This window comes from Primulina eburnea, chromosome 17, assembly GCF_022965805.1.
Source record: "Primulina eburnea isolate SZY01 chromosome 17, ASM2296580v1, whole genome shotgun sequence".
Classification (NCBI taxonomy): domain Eukaryota; kingdom Viridiplantae; phylum Streptophyta; class Magnoliopsida; order Lamiales; family Gesneriaceae; genus Primulina; species Primulina eburnea.
Window position 1 is genome coordinate 7,514,497 of NC_133117.1, and position 23,784 is coordinate 7,538,280.

General features: G+C 40.1%; 1 protein-coding gene across 1 annotated transcript; it reads right to left on the bottom strand.

Annotated features, from left to right (window-relative positions):
* Window positions 1-14,099: 14,099 nt before the first annotated feature.
* Window positions 14,100-15,930, bottom strand: LOC140818306 (6,7,8-trihydroxycoumarin synthase-like). Its single transcript, XM_073178234.1, has 2 exons — window positions 15,029-15,930; window positions 14,100-14,897 (listed from the first exon to the last, which is right to left on the bottom strand). The coding sequence occupies exons 1-2, from the start codon at window positions 15,917-15,919 to the stop codon at window positions 14,283-14,285; spliced, it is 1,506 nt and encodes a 501-aa protein (XP_073034335.1). The 5' UTR covers window positions 15,920-15,930; the 3' UTR covers window positions 14,100-14,282.
* Window positions 15,931-23,784: the final 7,854 nt, after the last annotated feature.

Sequence of the window (23,784 nt, forward strand, 5' to 3'; positions counted from 1 at the left end):
TTGAATGGGTTTGGAAGTCGGTGAACGTGGCCGAGGACCTCTCCACCCCGTTAAATTATGAACGGGTTAGATCGTGGTTGGAAAGCGTTAAATTATGAACGGGGACCAACCAGCCCGTTAAATTATGAACGGGGATCTCATGTATGTGGCAAAGGATACGTCCCTGTCAGCCCAGTACTGTGGTTTGTCTGATCAGGCGTTTATTATGTATGGGTCACTTGCTTTGAAACATCCTCTACGAAAAATGATGAAGTCATGTATGTTTTAGTATGCTCAAGTATGCAGTTATGATTATGAAAGTTTCACGTGATGGCACGTCTATGTATGTATGCAAGTTTCAAGTTATGTACTTTCTATTTTTAAGATGCATGCGATTTTATTATGTAGTACTCGTTATCCCAGTTTATACGTGTTGAGTCTTTAGACTCACTAGACTTGATCGATGCAGGTGACTATGTTGATGAGGAGACGGAAGGTGGCGACCAAGGGGCAGGCTTGGACTGAGTGGGAGGCTAGACCCGAGGACCGTCTACGTTATTTTAAGATTTTAAGCATGAAAACATTTACACTCTGATTTTATGATTTCAATGTTAGATATTATGAGGCAGCTTTTCTTTTAGCAAATTTTAGTTGGCGACATTGATTTCAAATATTATTTTGATGAATGATGAGTGACGACCGTATGGATGTTTATATTCAAGAAAATTTTTATTTTTTCCGCAAATTTTAAGTAGTAAGAGTACGGTTCGTTACAGTTGGTATCAGAGCGGTGTTCTTGTAAAGGGTCACGCCTACTGCAAATCGCAAGAAGCTCACGAAGTCACACCTCAAGTCTGTAAGTTTAAAATTTTGCATTATGTTATGTAGTAAGCATCAAGTTATGGTTTCAGTATGTCCATGGTTTAAGTTTGATTTACGTGCATCATAAAATATTGATATATGTTCATGCACATTGGGTTTACGTGTTGGGTGAATTATTGGAACAGTATGCCTCCTAGACGTTGTGTTGACCAGGAAACAAGGGATGAGAACAGAGATCATCGAGTTGAGGACATGGAACATCGAGATGAGGAGAGGAGAAGGCCAATCCTCCACCACCTCCACCACCAGATATGCAGGCACAGATGCTTGCTGGGATGACGCAGTTCTTCGCACAGTTTGCGGGGAACCAGGCTGCAGCAATAGTTGCAGGGGCGAGGCCCCAACCAGAGGCAGTATATGAGAGGTTCCGGAGGATGAGCCCGAAGGAGTTTTCGGGTACCACTGACCCGATGCTAGGTGAGGGATGGATCAAGTCCATCGAAGTAATTTTCAACTTTATGGAGCTGACGGATGCTGACAGAGTCCGTTGCGCCACCTTCTTATTAACTGGAGACGCTAGGCTATGGTGGGAGAGTGCGTCAGTGGCAGTCAATTTACAGGTGCTGCCTTGGAATGGTTTTAAGGAGGTTTTCTACTCCAAGTACTTCACCGAGGAAGTACGAACCAGACTCACCAACGAGTTTATGACGCTGCGGCAGGGGGACAGTAGCGTGGCAGAATTTGTTAGGAAGTTTGAGAGGGGATGTCACTTCGTGCCCCTCATTGCTAATGATGTCCAGGCGAAGTTCAGGCACTTCTTAAATGGTTTGCGGCCGATCTTGCTCCATGATGTGAGGGTAGCTGGCCCTACTACTTACGCAGTTGCCGTTTCTAGAGCTCTGGCTGCCGAGCAAGATCTGAGAGATATCGAGATGGACAGACAGGGCAAGAGGCCATACCAGGCACCACCGCAACACCAACAGCAACAACAGCAGAGGCCCCAGTTTAAGAGGCCGTTTCAGGGGCCGCCTGGGAAAAAGCCATATCCAGGACCGCCAAAGGGCAAGGTTCCAATTCAGCAGCAAGGGGCGCCTCAGAAGCCCGCTATCTTCCCAGTGTGCCAGAAGTGCAATCGCCAGCATCCCGGACAGTGCCTATGGGGATCCGGGAAGTGTTTTAAATGTGGAGCTACAGATCACGTGCTGAAAGAGTGCCCACAGTGGAAGCAACAAACCCAGGGAAGGGTATTCGCCATGCATGCTCAGGAGGTGGACCCAGACACCACCTTACTGACTGGTAAACTTTTCTACCTAAGCTCAGTATTATTCTGCCTTGCATGTGGAATTTTTACTTGGGATTATTAGCGTGCTAGTAATATTTTGTTTGCCTAGGGTTATTGAGTTCTATTGTGCTTAAGGTCTATGTTAGAAATTTTGGGGAAATAAGTGGTGTTGTACTAACGCATCTCAGGAAACATTTTTATTAAGAGATTGTCCACAACTGCACTGTTAGACTCAGGAGCCACTCACTCCTTCATATTAGAGACGTTTGCTAATCATTTGGACCTCAAGTCCATTGGCCTAGACGTGAACTTTTCGGTGACAGTCCCGTCAGGGGAAGAGCTGCTGTCTACCAGTGTGATCAGAGACATTGATCTAGAACTACATGGCCACATGGTATATGCAGATTTAATCCTATTGCCGATGCCAGAGTTCGACATTATCTTGGGCATGGACTGGCTGACAAAGAACAGAGTCTTAATTGACTTTCAGAAGAGGTCAGTTTTGGTCAGACCGCCGGGCATGGAACAGTTTCTTTTCGAACCAGCTAGATGGAGAAGCTTCCCTCGCATGATTTCGTGCATGCAGGCGAGGAGGTTGATCTCCAAGGGGTGTCAGGCCTTCTTGGCCAGTATTATTTCAACGCCTGATGTGCACATTCCATCTTTATCAGAGGTGCCGGTAGTCAAAGACTTCTCAGACGTCTTTCCTGATGACGTCACAGGCCTTCCACCAGAGAGAGAGGTGGAGTTTGCAATCGATCTCGTGCCAGGCACAACGCCAATCTCTAAGGCACCATACAGATTAGCTCCAACTGAGATGTTAGAGCTCAAGCAGCAGATTCAGGAGCTGCTCGACAAAGGATTTATCCGCCCTAGTTTCTCACCGTGAGGCGCACCAGTGCTCTTTGTAAAGAAGAAAGACGGGAGCATGAGACTGTGCATCGATTACCGAGAGCTGAACAAGGTAACGATCAAGAATAAGTACCCGTTGCCTAGAATCGAAGACTTGATCGATCAGTTGCAGGGAGCTACCATGTTCTCTAAGATAGATCTTCGATCCGGGTATCACCAGCTGAAGTTTAAGGATGCAGATGTTCACAAGACGGCCTTCAGGACCAGGTATGGGCATTTCGAGTTCTTTGTAATGCCATTCGGTCTGACGAATGCTCCAGCAATTTTCATGGACCTCATGAATCGAGTATTTCAGCCCTACCTTGATCAGTTCGTCATAGTGTATATCGACGACATTCTCATATACTCGAAGAGCCATGAGGAGCATAACCAGCATTTGAGGACAGTTTTGCAGACCTTGCAGAGTCGCAAGCTATTTGCGAAGTTCAGTAAGTGTGAATTTTGGCTGCAGAAAGTTGCATTTTTGGGGCATATAGTATCTAGCAGTGGTATTGAGGTGGACCCAGCGAAGGTATCAGCCGTTAAGGATTGGGTTGAACCAAAGAACGCATCAGAAATCCGCAGCTTTTTGGGTTTAGCCTGTTACTACCGTAATTTCATTAAGGGATTTTCGTCCATAGCAGTGCTGCTCACCTCACTAACCAAGAAAAATGCTAAGTTTGTGTGGGGTGAGGAATGCCAGAAGAGCTTCAAGACTCTGAAGCAAGCTCTTATTTCAGCGCCAGTACTAGCCATGCCGTCAGGGCAAGGGGAGTTTGTGCTTTTTACCGATGCATCTAAGCTCGGTCTAGGCGCAGTGTTGATGCAGCAAGGTCGGGTCATAGCTTATGCCTCCAGGCAGTTGAAGGTGCACGAGAAGAACTACCCGACGCATGACCTTGAGTTAGCCGCCGTTGTCTTCGCACTGAAAATTTGGAGACACTATCTGTACGGCGAGAAATGTCAGATTTTCACCGACCACAAGAGTCTCAAATATTTCTTCACGCAGAAAGAGCTGAATATGAGACAGAGGCGGTGGTTGGAACTTGTGAAAGATTACGACTGCGAAATTAGCTACCATCCGAGGAAGGCTAATGTTGTCGTAGATGCTTTGAGTAGAAAAGTGGCAGTTGTCGCTCAGTTGTCAGCTCAGAGACCGCTTCAGTCGGAGATTCAGAGATTTGGTCTAGAGATTTATCGAGAGGGCAGAGCTCCTAGACTGTCTAATCTGATAGTCAAATCTGGGTTGCTAGACCGTATCCGAGCAAGTCAGTCTTCAGATGAGCAGTTACAGAAATGGAGACTGAAAGACGAAGCAAAGGGCATTGTGCTGTACACAGTTTCAGACGGCATTGTGAGATACAGAGGTAGAATGTGGGTGCCTAGTGTTGGTTCGATCAGACAAGATATTTTGACAGAGGCACACGCATCTCCGTATTCCATTCACCCAGGAGGTACCAAGATGTACAAAGACCTACAGTTATTGTATTGGTGGCCAGGGATGAAGCGAGACATCCGTAGATTCGTGTCGGAATGTCTCACTTGTCAGCAAGTAAAGGCTGAACATCAGAGGCCGGCAGGGTTGGTTAAGTCACTCCCCATTTCTGAGTGGAAGTGGGAGAACATTAATATGGATTACGTGGTTGGGTTGCCGAGATCAGTCAGAGGATCGAATTCTATTTGGGTTATAGTGGACCGACTCACTAAATCAGCACATTTCCTACCGGTGAAGACGACTTTCTCCATGACGCAGTATGCGGAGCTTTATCTCAGAGAGATAGTTCGTTTACATGGATTTCCAGTTTCAATTGTGTCCGATAGGGACCCAAGGTTTACGTCGTCCTTCTGGAAGAGCTTACATGCAGCCAGGGGGACAAAGTTGCTTTTCAGTACAGCTTTTCACCCGCAGACAGATGGCCAGTCTGAGCGAGTGATTCATATTTTAGAGGATTTGCTGATAGCGTGCATGATTGATTTTCAAGGACCTTGGGAGTCTAGACTACCTCTAGTGGAGTTCACATACAACAACAGCTTCCAAGCATCCGTTGGTATGGCTCCCTATGAGGCGTTGTATGGAAGGAAGTGCAGATCACCAGTTCATTGGGATGAAGTTGGTGAGAGGGCAGAACTTGGTCCAGAAATAGTTCAGCAGACTGCAGACGTAGTGGCCAAGATTCGTGACAGAATGAAGACCGCCCAAAGTCGCCAGAAGAGCTATGCTGATAAGAGGAGGAGAGATCTCGAATTTGCCGTCGGTGATCACGTATTCGTCAAAATAGCACCCATGAAGGGTGTTATGAGATTTGGAAAGAGAGGCAAATTGAGTCCGAGGTTTATTGGACCGTTCGAGATTTTAGACAGAGTTGGGACATTAGCTTATCGTGTAGCCCTTCCGCCGAATCTGGCCAGGGTACACAATGTGTTCCACGTCTCGATGCTAAGGAAGTACCTAGCCAATCCTTCGCATATCCTGAGTTATGAGCCGTTGCAACTTGCTTCAGACCTGTCTTATGAGGAGAGACTAGTCCAAATCCTAGATAGACAGGAGCGCAGACTTCGGAACAAGACGACTAAGTTGGTCAAAGTCCAGTGGCTGAACCAATCAGTGGAGGAAGCCACTTGGGAGTCAGAGGCCGACAGGAGACTTCGCTACCCGGAGTTGTTCGGTAAGACTTAATTTCGAGTACGAAATTTTTATAAGTAGGGGAGGAACTGTAGTGCCCAAATTTAGTACACGTAAAGCCCATGAATTTATTTAATTATTATTAAATCATTTAAATTAATTTAAGTGGAGTTTTAGTCATGCATGATTTATTTAATTACACTATTTTAAATTAATTATGTTTATGTGATGCACGTTAAGATGTTTTTCGAGTTTCATGTTTAAGGCGATCATTCGAGGCGGGATTGAGGAAAAGACCCGGTGACGATTTTTGGCAATTTTTAATTATGTTATTTTATTTTAAGTTGAGGATGGAGCATTTTAATAAGTTATCAAGTTCTAATATTTTAAAGTATTATTATGTATTTAGTGAATTAAGAGTTTGAAACTTTTAAAATTGGTGTGTAATTATTTTAATTGGAGAGTTTGACTAAACTAGTGTGTGTTAACTTTTAATTAGTATTTAATTTAGTTAATTTAGCACAAATTTCTCCTAATTAAAAACACACACATGTTACACACACTCACACACACTTACACGTTTTTACACACACTAAACACACACATTCAGATTTTCATATTTTTAAAAAGAGAGAAAACTAGGGTTCTCCTTCCCCAAGAGCAGCCGCCCCTTTCTCTGATTATTTCCAACAGGATTTTTGTCGAGTTTCTTCAAAGAAATCGTTGCACGATCGTTCCGGATCAACCTCGCTCTCATCTCCGCTTCGATATCGCCGGTTCGGTAACGTTTATCATCAAAAGGCACGTATATTCTGTTCTTGATGCATCGATCATGTCATAGTATGTGTTGCATTTTTTTATGCGTAAATCCATGTACGAAGTGTAGTAGTTTGAGCGGTTATTTGTTTGGATCGATTTTGAAGGAAGATTTTTAGATCTAAAACTCGTTTTGACTGTTCTGTTAAAAACTACGATTTTTCTGTCGGGATTTTGAGAAAACTTTCAACTAAAAATTGTATAACTTTTCGATGCCTTCGATTTGATATAAAATTCGAAATTTTTGGATGAAAATTGAGTGAGTTATGACGTTTTTCGTGGGACTGCTCAAACTGCGACTTTTACGAAAATTGTGTTCTTGAAGTTTCTTTGTTGCAGGCTTCGTTGGGGATCGACGGGTGATCATTGCTGCACTTAGGTATGGTTGTTATGATGTCGGGTCAGTATTCGGTGGGTTGAATAACGTCGATAGGCACTGGTGTCCGTAAGAAGTCATAGGAGATGATTTTGATGTCAAAGCCATGTTCTTGAATTATACTTGCCATGAGATGAGAGTCATTGGTTTGGGACGTGTTTTGGTTTGGTGCACTAGTATAGCATTCTAGGATGTGTTTTGGGGTGTTGATTTTGGTGCCTATTTGGTGTAGCTAAGTGGGATAAGCATAATGTAAGAAGTTGCTCGCAGGATTCAGAAAATCGTAGTCACACGGACCCGAGCACGAACCCTGGCACGGGGTCCGTGTCTTTGTTTTTCCCTTGGTGCGCCATTACAGTGAGTACACGGACCCTTACCCGGACCTCGACACGGGGTCCGTGCCTTTGTTTCCTCCGGAGTGTATTTTCCAGAGTCTACACGGACCCTCACCCGGACCCTTACACGGGGTCCGTGTCCACCATTCTTTCCGAGCCCTTTTCACCCGAGCCTACACGGACCCCTACACGGATGCAGGCACGGGGTCCGTGTCCTTCATATTTCGGGAAGAAAATTTAATGTTTGCTTGGGGTGTGATGGCATGGGTTAGTGCAAGGATTATCAAGGTCGAGTCAAGGGAAATTGTAGAGGGTTCTAAGGAGTGTTTGAACTCGAGAGTAAGTATGATATTTACGTCTAAGTTATGCAAGATTAAGTATGCGAATTCAAGGTAGTATGTGCAGTAGCGACGGCCCCGATCGAAGTCCAATGAATCCCTCAACGCCAAGTAAGTATGTATGACGTGCAATAAAATATTTTAAGTTTTGAGGTATGCTAAATGTCTTGTGACCAAATTGAATGGGTTTGGAAGTCGGTGAACGTGGCCGAGGACCTCTCCACCCCGTTAAATTATGAACGGGTTAGATCGTGGTTGGAAAGCGTTAAATTATGAACGGGGACCAACCAGCCCGTTAAATTATGAACGGGGATCTCATGTATGTGGCAGTGGATACGTCCCTGTCAGCCCAGTACTGTGGTTTGTCTGATCAGGCGTTTATTATGTATGGGTCACTTGCTTTGAAACATCCTCTACGAAAAATGATGAAGTCATGTATGTTTTAGTATGCTCAAGTATGCAGTTATGATTATGAAAGTTTCACGTGATGGCACGTCTATGTATGTATGCAAGTTTCAAGTTATGTACGTTCTATTTTTAAGATGCATGCGATTTTATTATGTAGTACTCGTTAGCCCAGTTTATACGTGTTGAGTCTTTAGACTCACTAGACTTGATCGATGCAGGTGACTATGTTGATGAGGAGACGGGAGGTGGCGACCAAGGGGCAGGCTTGAACTGAGTGGGAGGCTAGACCCGAGGACCGTCTACGTTATTTTAAGATTTTAAGCATGAAAACATTTACACTCTGATTTTATGATTTGAATGTTAGATATTATGAGGCAGCTTTTCTTTTAGCAAATTTTAGTTGGCGACATTGATTTCAAATATTATTTTGATGAATGATGAGTGACGACCGTATGGATGTTTATATTCAAGAAAATTTTTAATTTTTCCGCAAATTTTAAGTAGTAAGAGTACGGTTTGTTACAGTTATTGTAGTGACCCGTTCCAGAATCACCTACTAGTCAAAAACTAAGCATGCAAATAACCTAATCAACAATAATCAGAGATAACAGCGGAAAAAGTCAACAACTATAATTATACAACCAAATCGAAGTCTAGAATAACTCAAAATAAAATATCCAATACAACCATATCGAATCAAAACAATACCGATAAACTAAACCAACCAGCTACTCAACGTCCTCCTCCTGCTCCTCCTGAGCTGTCCAACCTGAGGTCTGCCCCGTGGGAATGGGGTGTCCAAGAATAAACAAAACCGAGGACGTGAGCGATAAGAACGCCCAGTACAAAAGTATGAGTATACAGACCTATATGAAATGCACATGCTATGATCATGATACCGGGATAGTCAAGGAATAGGAATCACAAAAGGATCTCAACAATGCTCAGTCTAGAGGCGCCAAGTGGATAGTGCCGCGCGGTCCAACCTCTGGGTCACTGCATCCACTACAAGACAGACGTGGACCTAAAATGTCCCGGACCACCGAAGCCCTCCCGACCCGTCGGCCACTGTGTACTCTCGGTGTCCATGCGTCCACAAGACAGGGCTGAGCGGCCCCAAGATATAGCTTATCTCGAAGGAGATACAGCTCAACAGTAAAGGCTATCTCGAAGAAGGTACGGCTCAACATGAAATGCAACGTGCAGTAATAACCGTGACATAATAGCATGCATCATATGACATATAACAATGCACCACATACTCATGCAACACATATATGAATGTATACTCAACCAGGATATCTCGGATAGTACTTTCGTACCTCTATCACAGCAATCCTCTAATCCACTGGAACAACCAGACAACAGGTCTAATCCAAGCCTATTCATCAAGTGAAAACCATCACTAAACTTATCTACCAGACTTAACTAGATAATCCTGAGATAAATACTGATAAAATTCCAAACCTTCGTCCGTCGCTAGCCCGCTGATGCCGCTAGCTCCCAACTAGAGCACAGCTCTGCTACAAGACCAGCAGCTCCCCGCTAGTGCCCAAATCTCGGAACAAGACTAGAACCTGTCAGAAACGACTGAAATGCTATGGAATTCTCTGAATTGGCGAGTCAAAATGAGGAAATCCGACCACTATTTATAGGCCATGTTCGGATCGTCCGAACCCTCTTCGGAACGTCCGAACTCTTACGTGTCCATCGGCTCTTGACAGCTCATGATCGGATCCTCCGATCATACACTTCGGACCGTCCGAACATGCACGTGTCCAGCTGCTCTTGACACCTCATGATCGGATCCACCGAACCTACACTTCGGACCTTCCGAACTCCCACGTGTCGATCAACTCTTGACACCTAATGATCGGATCCACCGAACCCACTTCGGACCTTACGAACTCCTCGGTGCTTCCGAACCATCTTCGGTCCGTCCGATCATGACTCGGTCAAAATTACACATTAAACCTTCTTAATCACCAATAATCCGTTAATTACCCAATTTGGAATTCGGGCTACTACATTCTCCCCCCCTTAAAACGATTTCGTCCTCGAAATCTAGGCAAGAGAATGAACAAAACGAAAATAACAACATCGTTACCCTCAAAATCTAAGGGACAACCCATCACTAGACGCTTAGCTAACACCGAATGACCCATCGGAGTAGAAACGGAAAGAATGACGTCTAGAGAAACATGCGGTAACTTATGACGCTTAACAGATCGTCCTGGTCACCCCAACGACCTACACTTCCCTGACTACTCTCATCACCAAAGTGGTCAGCCATTGCTACAACATAGAATAGGGAAACTAGTAAATTGGTCAACGGAAATCCCAAAACAAAAATCTATATCCCAAAATCGTACGCATGCTCTGATACCATAAATGTAGTGACCCGTTCCAGAATCACCTACTAGTCAAAAACTAAGCATGCAAATAACCTAATCAACAATAATCAGAGATAACAGCGGAAAAAGTCAACAACTATAATTATACAACCAAATCGAAGTCTAGAATAACTCAAAATAAAATATCCAATACAACCATATCGAATCAAAACAATACCGATAAACTAAACCAACCAGCTACTCAACGTCCTCCTCCTGCTCCTCCTGAGCTGTCCAACCTGAGGTCTGCCCCGTGGGAATGGGGTGTCCAAGAATAAACAAAACCGAGGACGTGAGCGATAAGAACGCCCAGTACAAAAGTATGAGTATACAGACCTATATGAAATGCACATGCTATGATCATGATACCGGGATAGTCAAGGAATAGGAATCACAAAAGGATCTCAACAATGCTCAGTCTAGAGGCGCCAAGTGGATAGTGCCGCGCGGTCCAACCTCTGGGTCACTGCATCCACTACAAGACAGACGTGGACCTAAAATGTCCCGGACCACCGAAGCCCTCCCGACCCGTCGGCCACTGTGTACTCTCGGTGTCCATGCGTCCACAAGACAGGGCTGAGCGGCCCCAAGATATAGCTTATCTCGAAGGAGATACAGCTCAACAGTAAAGGCTATCTCGAAGAAGGTACGGCTCAACATGAAATGCAACGTGCAGTAATAACCGTGACATAATAGCATGCATCATATGACATATAACAATGCACCACATACTCATGCAACACATATATGAATGTATACTCAACCAGGATATCTCGGATAGTACTTTCGTACCTCTATCACAGCAATCCTCTAATCCACTGGAACAACCAGACAACAGGTCTAATCCAAGCCTATTCATCAAGTGAAAACCATCACTAAACTTATCTACCAGACTTAACTAGATAATCCTGAGATAAATACTGATAAAATTCCAAACCTTCGTCCGTCGCTAGCCCGCTGATGCCGCTAGCTCCCAACTAGAGCACAGCTCTGCTACAAGACCAGCAGCTCCCCGCTAGTGCCCAAATCTCGGAACAAGACTAGAACCTGTCAGAAACGACTGAAATGCTATGGAATTCTCTGAATTGGCGAGTCAAAATGAGGAAATCCGACCACTATTTATAGGCCATGTTCGGATCGTCCGAACCCTCTTCGGAACGTCCGAACTCTTACGTGTCCATCGGCTCTTGACAGCTCATGATCGGATCCTCCGATCATACACTTCGGACCGTCCGAACATGCACGTGTCCAGCTGCTCTTGACACCTCATGATCGGATCCACCGAACCTACACTTCGGACCTTCCGAACTCCCACGTGTCGATCAACTCTTGACACCTAATGATCGGATCCACCGAACCCACTTCGGACCTTACGAACTCCTCGGTGCTTCCGAACCATCTTCGGTCCGTCCGATCATGACTCGGTCAAAATTACACATTAAACCTTCTTAATCACCAATAATCCGTTAATTACCCAATTTGGAATTCGGGCTACTACAGTTATAGTAGCACTATAAATCATAAGTTTCATATATAACCATGAAATTATATAAATTTTCTGTTGTCTAGAAAAAAGAAGAAGAAGATACTCAATATGAATACAAATGTTTTTACAGAAATTCTATTACAGAAATTAGATTCAAATGATCTAAGAATCTTTATTTAATATTATTATTCTGAATGGATATGATTTTCCATTCATACGGGTGTATCTTGGTCAATTAGACACAAAGAAACCATCATATGACACCATTAGGATAAATGAGTGTCTGAAAAAGTCAAAATTGAACATACATGTTCATGAACTAGTGAGTCAGGCGCTGGACTGGCCGTTTTTAGCTGCCTCAACGCGCAATTTTCTACCTCAGAAATTCTAGGCAGACTAATGGCCGCCCTAACACACCTTTTGCTGCCTGGAATTTTCAAGGCAGCTCTTGGGACACTCCTTTGGGCGCTCTAGCGTCTCTAATTCTCGTTCAGAGCTCGATTTTGCCTCTGGTGCTATCATTTCGAGTTTTCCTTCATTTTCTTGCTTAATTTCCATTCATTAAGCTAACTAAATTCCAATTATCCGTCATATGAATAAATTATGCATGAACTCATGTGATGTCGAAAAAAGAGTTTGTATGGAAAATTATCACATTGGGAGAGATAGCTTTTGGCTTTGAACCTACTATCAGATTTATTAAACCTTGAGTTAAACATGATATCTCGAACTTCTTGGCAGTTTGTATAAAATCAAACAACAATACCTACACGATAACTTCCCTATCATTTCATTTTGGTATTCTTTTTGTGTCCGTTTTAACCATGGAACATATCTTGGATTAAAAGTGTTTCATTTAGGTGACCCATCCTTAAACTTTCATAATGTTGGAATATTTCATGTTCGCAATTTTGATTTTGATATTAACAAAACTTGTTGTCTTGTTTCTAATGAGTTTACCTAAGTGCGCAGAAAGCTGAAATTGAAAAGGCTTCAAACTGATCAGTTTACTAGCTAAACCTGAAGCTATCGAGATGCAAACTGAAACTACCAACTGATTGACCAAACTGAACCAGCCCAACTGATATATCAAAGAACAGTTCAACTGACTTTTCAGCTGATAGGTAGTTCAGCAGAAGACTTTTAGAAGCCCAGTCAGCTGAAGAAGAGTTCAATAGATGAAGAACCCAACTGAAAAGTTCAACTGAATCAATGAAATCAGTTCATTTGATGAGCCAACTGATTTCACCACACTAGTTCAAGACCAGTTTAGCTGACCAGTTCAGAGCATTAGTTAGGAACTGACTAGTTTGCAGGACAAGACAAGCTTATCTAAGTGGAGTCCAGCTGTGCGCATTAAGGAAAGCAAATGTCCGATAAAAGGACGATAAATAAACGTTGCAGCAGAGCTTAAAAGCAATATGTTCCAGAATGGCTGTCAGAAAGTACAAGACACAAATTTCGAGGAGCGGATTCAAATTGCAACAGACATATTTGATGAGTCTTGATTTACAGTCATATTGTCTCTATAAATACAAGATCAAGACCATCAATAAACAAGTGTGTGAAAAACAGAAAGAGGAAGATAGGGCATGCTCAATTCATATCAGCTTACAAGAAGCAACCAGCCCATATTTGAGGGAGCACAACAACGTGTTATCAGCTTAGATTAGAAGCACAATTCCTTCAGTGTGTGAGAACACATTCGTGTTGTAGATCAGTTCTCACTTCTCATACACGCACACACAATCATTCACATATACAAGAGAGTTGACTTCAAATATTAATTGAGTGAGTCTTGCACAAAGACATTAAACTTGTGTATGTAGTCTTTAACACATAAATGTTAAACAATTGTTGGCTAGAAGGTGTTGCCTTCAGGCTAGACTAGGAGTTCAGTTAGGCAGTAGCATAAGTCCTAAGCTGAGTAGGTTTGTACAAGGTGTTGTTTAAATCGAAGTCTTCTAGTGGATCTTACCAGAGGTGGTAGAAGGGGTGACGCAGGAGCAGTTGAAGTCTCCGAATATTCATAAACATAACTTGTGTCTTTAACCGTTAACTGAACTGATATAAGCTCGAACCGATCCCTTTTACTTCAGTTATTAAGTTCCTACAAATGCAGTGAGAATATTTGCGCTTGAAACATAGCGCTGTTGGCAGCACCGATCCCATCACATAGGTGGTCTGTTTTTAAGAATATCCTACAAACTCGGCCTTTTACAAGCAAAGAATTAACCATTAAAAGTACAGCTTATTCTCACTGCATTTGTAGGAAAAAACAACACTAATGAACTTCAAAAGGTTAATATAATCGTTAACGCAAATGATAAAACATTTGATGCAGCTATAGTGAAAGACAAAAGACCTCAGCTTTTAACATACAACAGTATGGGATCTCGAGAAGACCAGCTAGCCGATTATATGTAACAAGTCTAAATACATCACAACAAATCATTATTAGTAGATATTCACTTTTATTCACTTTTCCTAATTTCAGTACATAATATCATATATATTTTTAGCTTATCAAGTTTCAAGCACAAATATATTTTCTCGGTACTAGGCGAAGTGGAGTTTTCTTATGCATAACCATCCCAGGCAAGGCTTCAGTATCTATGCCATCTTTCTTTAATCCATGAGGCAACTCCCAGTCAAAAGAGTAAACAAGATTGGCAAGTGCAAGCTCCATAGTTGACAGCCCTATCGATATCCCGGGACAACCTCTTCTTCCCGAGCCAAAAGGTAGGAGCTCAAAGTCTCGCCCGATCACATCGACAGAACTATTCAAGAATCTCTCTGGAGAGAATTCATCTGGATTTTCCCAATATTCTGGATCTCTTGCAATAGCCCATGAATTGATATGAACCAAAGTTTTAGGTGGGATGGTGTATCCTCCTACAATGCGTTCTTCCATACATTCTCTAGGTACTAGAAGTGGAGCTGGTGGGTACAATCTTAAGGTCTCCTTTACGACTGCTTTAAGATAGGGAAGCCTGGGCACATCCTCTTCGCTTACAAAACCCTTTTTCCCAATGGTTTCTCTGATTTCAGCTTGCAGTTTCTTCATCGTACGCGGAGTTTCCACGAGGGCAGTCATAGCCCAGATAATTGACAATGCACTTGTGTCGGTTCCAGCGACAAATATATCCTAAAAACAGCGTACAATAAAAAAATCAATCTTGTTAATTTTTTTACTCTCAGCTGTTAATTAATTCGATGAAAAACATCATAGAACCCATGTCGAAGGAGTTGTTATGAGAATGAAAAGAGATAACTTACATAGAGCACAGCCTTGATACGATCCCATGTCAAATCAATAGAGCACAAGTTCTGTTCCTTAAGCTGGAGTAAAATGTCAAGAATATTATCGGTATTCTTCGTCTTATCCCTGTAATTTGGATCCAGATGCTCATCAATCAGTCCTTGGCAGAACTCATCCATGTCTTTGAAAGTCTTATCCAGCCTGGATAACATCCCAGTTAACTTGTCCACCCAACTGAACCAAGGTAAATAATCGGAAACAAAGAAACCTGCCTGCAGCGTCTGAGCCTCAATCAGAAGATCGTCGAATTTTCGTTTGTTCGATTCCTCTTCACCTGATTTCTTGCCAAAGGCAATCCTACGGATCAACGTTACAGTCAATTCAAGGATGATCGTACTCAGATTGACACCATCTTCTTGACCAGATGAGTTGGAATTTGCTATGTTTTTTATCATACGAAATACTTCGTCTTCTCGAATCGGCCGGAATGATTGGACATGTTTGTTGCTAAACAAATGAAGCACACAAATCTTTCTTAACTCCTTCCAAGAATCACTATAAGGGGAGAAAGCTAGATCCAATCCGCCGTAGGTTAATTTCTGCATGCCAAGAGAAGGCGGCCTGCTGCAGAAGGCGAGATCGTGCGTTTTTAGAACTTCTTTCGCCATTTTCGCTGAAGAAACTACGACAACTTGAACTTTACCCAGCTTCATGGACATGAGAGGACCATATGTTTTGGCGAGTTTGAATAGATAGAGGTGAGTATTGACGCCGTCGAATTGGTGAAGGTTTCCAATGATGAACAGTCCCGGAGGAGACGGAGGAAGATGGGATTTCGCTGCATTTTTCGGGGTTTTGAAGAGGAAGAACATGACAACAGGCAAAATCAAGGCCAGAAGGAGAATCATTTTTTATGTTTCGTGATTTCCATATTATCCGAGTGCTGATATATTTATAAATACTAGTAGCAAAACTAGTGAATTATAAATATTGATCGTAAATTTACTGATCAACGAGTAGACAGGAAATTTTCCACAAATTATTCAATAACAAATATTATTTTAAAATTTTCTATCATTTTAAACAAACATGATTTAATTTCTCTTATATTTTTCTTGTTTATTTTTGAATCATTCAATATCTTTTCCGAATTTGTTTGTTTGATTTTTTAGTTTTCTGCTTCTTTGTTCGATTAAATTCAACAATGTCATTATCATATATGATTTTCATGTTTATTTTTCATCATCGGATTTGATGTTGATTAATCTCTTTGATAATTGTCTTGTTTTTTCTTATGATGTTCTTATTTTGTTTATTTGACTCGTTCATATTTCGGGTCTTATTACATTTTATTTTCTCTTTTTTTACGTCTCACTTGGATTTCTGACATTTTCATCACCATTGACAACACGTTATTGTTCTTACCAGCTAAATTGTTTAATTTAAAATGAAACTCGTCATGTTTCTTGTGTGGTTCTCTTTATGTTTACATATATATTTTTTTCTTGTAAATGAACTAAATTCATATTTAAATAACTTTTAAGCGGTCTAATTGTACTCTTATTAGTCAAAGTTTGTGCCGTAAATTTGTATTTTGTTGATTTTTACTATTATTATATCAACACTCCAACGAAATAAGATTAAGAACTAAAAAATTAAAATAGAAAAATTTCAGGACTTAAATACAAGTTTGATAAGTTCGATAACCAAAAAAGCAAACATAACAATTTAGAGGACTGATTATTTTCTTATTTCTTTTGAATTTTGAAAAAATGGAAAATAAAAAAATACTTGCCAATTTTTGGAGGTTAATTGTTCGGAAATATGGGAAAATCCCTAGATATATTAATGCGATGGTGAAAGAATTGACTCTGATTCGCCTAGATGAACTATGGATATATATCCTCAAAAATCAAAATATGATCAATACTTAAAAATATGTCTCCACTAAAAATTTAATTTAACGGTTTACATTTTAAGTTTTCATTAAATTAATTCCATTATTTTAAAATTTTAATATTATTAAGAGTGAGTCTCATGTGAGATGGGTCAACCCTACTCATATTCACAATAAAAAGTAATACTCTTAGCATAAAAAATAATACTTTTTCATTGATAACCCAAATATCACAAATATGATCCGTGAGACCGTCTCACACAAATTTTTGTCTATTAATAATCTACCTAATATCTATCTATAGAATTCCTAATCTAATATTCAATATCTAATAGAGTAAAATTCATATGCGTGTATATATACATATATAATAATATTATTCTGCAAACTTTACATAGTAGGATTTTTTTATAAATACTTTTGTAAGAAAAAAAAATTAGACACTAAATTTGTAAAATATATTATAAAATTTATAATTTCTTGTCAGAATCAAGATATGAAATTTAGAGGGAAGAATGAATAAATTTTCTTCAAATACGTTCAATTGTTTTAACAATGCTGAAACTTTCTTCTTGAGAATAGAGTTTTCCTCAAATCTAGCTATCAGTATCAATTGTACGGAAGAGGACTTACTGAAACTGCTTTGAACAAAAGCTTATTCAGTTGGGTAATTAATAGTAGATAGACTGAATGATAAATGAACACAAGAATGTTTATGGATGTTCGTAAAATTCAACACTCATATACCAACCCTTCTGACTCAAGGAAGGCATGCAATAAAAGACTTTGGTAATTACAAGTGATTTTGAATTACCCACTTCATTTAAAACTTAATACAGCTTAATTGAAACTCCTAGTGAAACTGAAAACTTAGAGTATTAGAGTTTATCTAATTTACATATTAGAATTTGCACACCAATATGATCCTTGAAACGACCAGATAAACATTCAATAAGTTTTGTAATACTTATTTGATCTGCTTGTGATATCTCTAATAAAGATTTTTTGGGATTTTCTTATTACGTCGATAAGAACTGCTTATGGCTGTTCCAACTGATCCCATATATAGTCTCAATATTCAATGGTAACCTGTATAAAAAATATTCATTCACGACTGCAGATATACTTGTTATCGATTCGTCGTCTTTTCTGATATCAGTTGGCTTTTGACATAACTTATCACTCAGATCGTTATCACTAATTGGTATAACCAAAAGTTGTATGACTTCAATTTCTGATCCTTTAAGCATTGATCGAAAAAGGTCTCTGAATCTATCTTGTAAAAAGCGATGGCATGTCCGTTTGAATTAACTGAGAAGTCTCTTAATCAGTTTGGATAGTGATCAGTTAGGATTTCTGATTTCAGTTTCTGCTTGGCTGGTAATCAGTTAGGTTATCTGATTTAAGTTTGGCTGGGCTGGCGATCAGTTAGGTTATCTTTTATCTATCAAACACCAAAATTATATGTTCCAACAAATTCTCCTTTTTGATGGTTGACAAAATAATGTAAAAAATAATAATAATATGATTAATATTCGCATGAATTACTCCAAAGCTGATTGCCAAACTGCCTGAATAGTAAACCGATTTATCGAGAACATGAACTGAACACTTTATTTTCAAAACTGACTAGATATAGTTGACTTCTTTTCTTTCTCGGATTAGTTCTCTTGCTCTTCCTCTTTTTTTGGCAACCGTCGGAGACATGAGTTTAGTGAGAACATAAATCAGTTGAGAACTAACGATGTCAAGCTTAGAAATGAAATTGACCTGAACTTCCTCTATCTTGGTGCAAATCTGAAATTTTTTTGCTTGAATTTGCCCACCAAGATGAGTAGCAATTGTTGCATGTGCCTTTTTGATCTGATCCAGTTGGCTGAATATAGCAATTAAACTTCTGGATAGATTTGACACATCTATAAGAATCTGTTGGAACTTTTCAAGTTCGCAATCTTGATTTTGATGTTAACAAAACTTGTTATTGTGTTTCTAACATATTTACTCAAGTGTGAACTTGCAAACACAAGAAGCAAGCTGAAACTGAATTTTGCACAAACTGAATTTCTGGCGAGCTTTGGTATTTTGATGATATCTCTCAACTGGATTATCCAAATGACAATCCGCCAACTAGAATGATTAGAAAACTCAATTTAGAACAAATCGTAATTCACGTCAGTTTGGCAAAATCAGATGTTATCATGGTCTAACGGATCGCTCAATTACCGAACTGATCATACGAAAACAGCAATCAGTTGAGTTTGAGCAGCTGCGGTATTTTGGTCATATCTCTCAGCTCGGTTATCGAAATGAAGCGATTAAGTATGCGTTAGAAAGATAAGACAAAGATCTACAAATCATCTTTAGAATTCAAAGTCTGAATCGAAGCTTACGATGCTGATAGATGACGATGAAGTGGTTCTGCACAAACTGAAATCAGCTAGGCTGATTTCAGCATATCAGCTGAAACTGAACCAACTGAACCAGCTGCTGACCAGCTGACCAACCAACTGAACTGAACCAGCTGACCAACTGAACTGAACCAGCTGCTGACCAGTTGAACTGAACGACCAGCTGAGTTGACCAGAGTTGACCAGTCGGGAAAATGCCCAGCAAGACGAATTTGACCGTTGCAATTCCAGAAACAGTACAGAAACTTTCCAACGGTCATATTCTTGTGTCTAACGTATATATCAGTGTTGGGGCCTATAAATACAACATATTGAAGATCAAACAATAGCTTTTGAAGAGAAATCAAAGCTTGGGCAGTTAGCATGAAGAAATCATCTAGTTGAGAGCACAAGCCCTTGTGTGAGGATATATTTGAGATGTACACTGTAAAGGATAAATTCCTCACAGACAATCACTCACACTTATACAAGAGAGTTGAACTTCAAAGATTACTTGAGTGAGTCTTGCACAAAGACAATAAACTTGTGTATGTAGTCTTTGCATATGAGACATTAAACAATATGCTGATTGTGAGGTGCTGCCTACAATCTTGAGTGCTAGGAGTTCTAGTTGGATGCTGCCCTTCCGGAATGGGTTTGTACAACTAGTTGTATAAAACAAAGTCTTCTAGTGAATCCTTCCCAAGGGAAGAAGGGGTGACGTAGGAGTGTTTGAAATCTCCGAACATCCATAAACAAATTTGTGTCTATTTGTTTATTGCATTTACTTAACATTTCCATTAGTTTTAAAGATGCATTGTTGAAGCATTTTATGTGTTCTTCAAATACCAAAATATTGCATACCAAGTGTTTGATAAAATGCTTCAACTGAAATATTTTTACTCATTCAAATAGTTTACAAAATATTTAATCGGTTTCTACGAAGGATTATCTTCCGCTTGATTTTTAACCAAACTTGATTTAATTCATCGGTGTTCAATATTTCAAGAACCGAGCTATTGCAGCTCAATGGCGCTCCCCTTAATCGATCCCAACAGAATCTTATCTTGAAAAGATTCTAGAGCTTCTTCAGTATTGAGATTGAAACATTTCAAAGCAGTAATGGAAGATGAGATAGCATTTAGGCCGGAGATGATGTGATCTAATGTGGTATCATCATAAGTCTTGATCAGGATAAGATGGATTGATCGGAGGCAGTTATTTTGAGGACAGACCAGCTAATTCAATAGCCTTGCTGGTAGAGGCTCCTGACTGATCAACCATGGAAACTTTCAGATCAGGAGATTCTGATTTACCATGCTCAACTATTGCTATCTCAACGATTTCTTCAGTGTTTCAATTTGTTGTTGTGCAATCGATTACACAACGTCTTCTACATTTAATAAAGAGATGGTCTTCATGGATGGACAGGAGGGAGTAACGGATGGTTTGACCGACTGGAGTTCTTTTGCATCGATTTAATTTGGCTTTATAGGAGCTGACTGACCTGATGAGCTGCTTGATTTCTGACTCTTAGAGATCACTGGTTCAAACAACTTATTATCATTTTCCTAGAATTTGACTTTCATCAGAAAGGACACCAGAGTCATATCTAGTTGATTGATCCCTGCCAGATCATTAAACACAGTTGGACATTGAGCATAATAGTTGGATCTTTGTTAAGCACACACAGATGATAATTTTTGGATTTCCAGGAGATCAAGAACATATCCACGTCCTTGAATTGTTTCCGCTATGATAACTGATCGAGCAAAACTTGCACAGTGAATAGTCCCAGAATTTATTTTATAAATGAAAGCTCGATTTAAATATCGCAAGTGCAAGATAGTCAAGTTATAATAAACGTAAGTGAGTACGAGTATCGATCCACAAGGACTGCGTCACACTCTTTTTATTTTCAAGTAAAATTTCTTTAGCAACGATAAATTGATTCGATGATTGAACTAATGTAGAGTAAACAATTCAAATAATTAAAATGCAAACGAAAATGTGTTCAAGAGATCAATGATTAATTTGGATTAAATCAAATGAGAAATGAATTTGTTGGGAAATTATCAGTTCACCTACCACTCGTGTTTAACTAACTACACTCGACTTTTACTCGTGCATTCGACGGAATTCCCTAGACTAATTAATATACTATGTCGAGCTATATTAATACTAATCAAAAACATGCAGTACTCAAGTGTCCTCAAATATTTAACAGTTCAAGATTGCATTACATTTTATGGAATCCACTAGCTTTCATCCGGGTGAACTATCACTATCGACACGTACTCAATTCCGTATATCTACTAAAATTGTAAATCCTGGTTTATACTATTTGATCGTATTGTTAATTATTCTATCGAAATCATTAACAACATGAAATAATCAAAGGAAGTTAGCTAGGCTTCGATTGAAATAAGAAATAACAATGGCATAAACAAATCACTAATAAAAACGTCGAGAAATAATGTTAAACAACGAGTACGGGGTAGGATCCCCTCAAATCCTAACAAATCTAGAGTTTAGCTACTAAAATTCATAATAAAAACCAACAACAATCTAAGAATTAAAAACTGAATAATGAAAATACTAAAGATGACGATGGATGACGGCCACGACGCATGGAAATCTCGAGGTCTTCGAAATCTCCTTTGCTCCTCGCCTTTTCTCCAAGAAAAGATGATGAAAATAATGATGTAAAGTCTGATAAAGTCTGAAAAACGGCTGCTGATCTCGTGTGTTAGGTTTAGGTGTGGGATAGAGTCCCTCAAAATTTGGAAACAAATCTTTCTCAATCTCGCGGCTCGCTAGGGCGGTCAAAATTGTCCGCCCTAGCGAGAGGTTCTCGCAGAAAATTCCTCGGCCATGTCCCTGGGTTCGCTGGGACGGTCACTTTTGACCGCCCTAGCGAGACGCTTGCGCAACAACTCCTCGGCCAGACCAACATGCTCGCTGGGGCGGTCAAAATGAGTCCTTCTCGATGCTTTGGCAAATATTCTCCCACTTTTTGGTTCTATTCCTACAAAATAACCACCAACTACACGAGATCAGTCATATGCTAAATAATGCTAGAAAAATGTTAAATTAAACTAAAACAAACTAATATGATGCATGAATGCGACTCAAAACCAACACTAAAAACACGTAAAAACGAGTCCTATCAACCCCCTCATACTAACCTTTTGCTCGCCCTCGAGTAAAATAGGTTAAAGCACGAGATACTAAACAAACTCAACAACCACAAAATTACTCAAACAAGAAATAACTAACACAAGTAAATGTCAATGGTGAGTTAACAACGTTTATGTTCATGCCTCAGTTTACTTTCCCACTACCAATCATAATCAAGTCAAATCGCAACCGAATACTCATTCTCATCTACACATAAATCTCGACACTAATTTGAACGTGTGTGTGTGTCATGATGGGTCTAGTCATTCGTACTTCAAATAGATCAATTATCAAATCATGGGAGTCACTCAATTAACACTTCAATACAAGTCTCACTAGCATGCATCCCCGTGTCCATTTATCACTAGTCATAAATTGAACTTTATTCAACTTTTAAGTGCAGATAAGGGTGTCGAAAAGAAGGAAAATAAGCTCAAGTGGCTAAAAGTTGGGAGTACACCGATCATTTTCATTGTGCAGTCGTCAAGACTTTTCGTCTGACTTTCCTCGTTTCCTTACATCTCCAACTTTTAGCCTAGGAATAGAATTTCATTCCTTTTATTTCGGCTCCCCCTCACCTTACATCTCCTTCTTTCTTCTCTTTTTCTTTTTCGATATATATATATATTTTTTTTATGCACAATTTTCACACGTGTACTCCCTAGGCTAAGAATATATACTTTGGATTACAGCTGGTTAGGATTCAGTGCATTGGAAAAGTTACCCAATTAGTGACTTATTTTCACGGGTTTACATGCTAAATCAACTCATAAATGATGCCATTCAAGTTACCCACACAAAACTTTCAAATTTCACCATTATTCCTACAAAATTCTAGTCCCCACACATATGTGCTCAAAAAGTTCAACTTTGTGCCAAAATTCATGCTTTAACAATCAAGAGTACCATTCACGAAGTGACCCAATCAATATTTTTGTAAACTATCAATTCAACATCATCATTGGCTCATAAACTATGTCTTCTCACCATAAACGACACCAAACAAAAGAAATGCAACGAAACTAAACCAATTAACTAAACAACCAAAACAATCTACCCCCCCCCCCCCATACTAGAGTTGTGCAATGCCCTCAGTGCACAAAACAAAACAAACACTAAAAACCAAAAAACTCATGAATGCAAATGCAACGACAGAATAAGCAAAAAGAATAAAAAGAAAGGGGAAACAGTAAACTCCCCTGGTCAGAAATCATCCTTCTCCTCATGCTCAGGCGGTGGGACTCCGTCGTCAGCTGGTGGCGGCATAGGGTAATCGTACTGAAAATGGTAGCGAGGGGTTCTCGCCGAA

Bases quoted from the DNA above. Each gene is read 5' to 3' on its own strand.
- LOC140818306 (XM_073178234.1), bottom strand. From the start codon at position 15,919: ATGATTCTCCTTCTGGCCTTGATTTTGCCTGTTGTCATGTTCTTCCTC. The intron at 14,898-15,028 runs GTAAGTTATCTC...CGCTGTTTTTAG, and splicing joins GTATCAAGGCTGTGCTCTAT to GATATATTTGTCGCTGGAAC.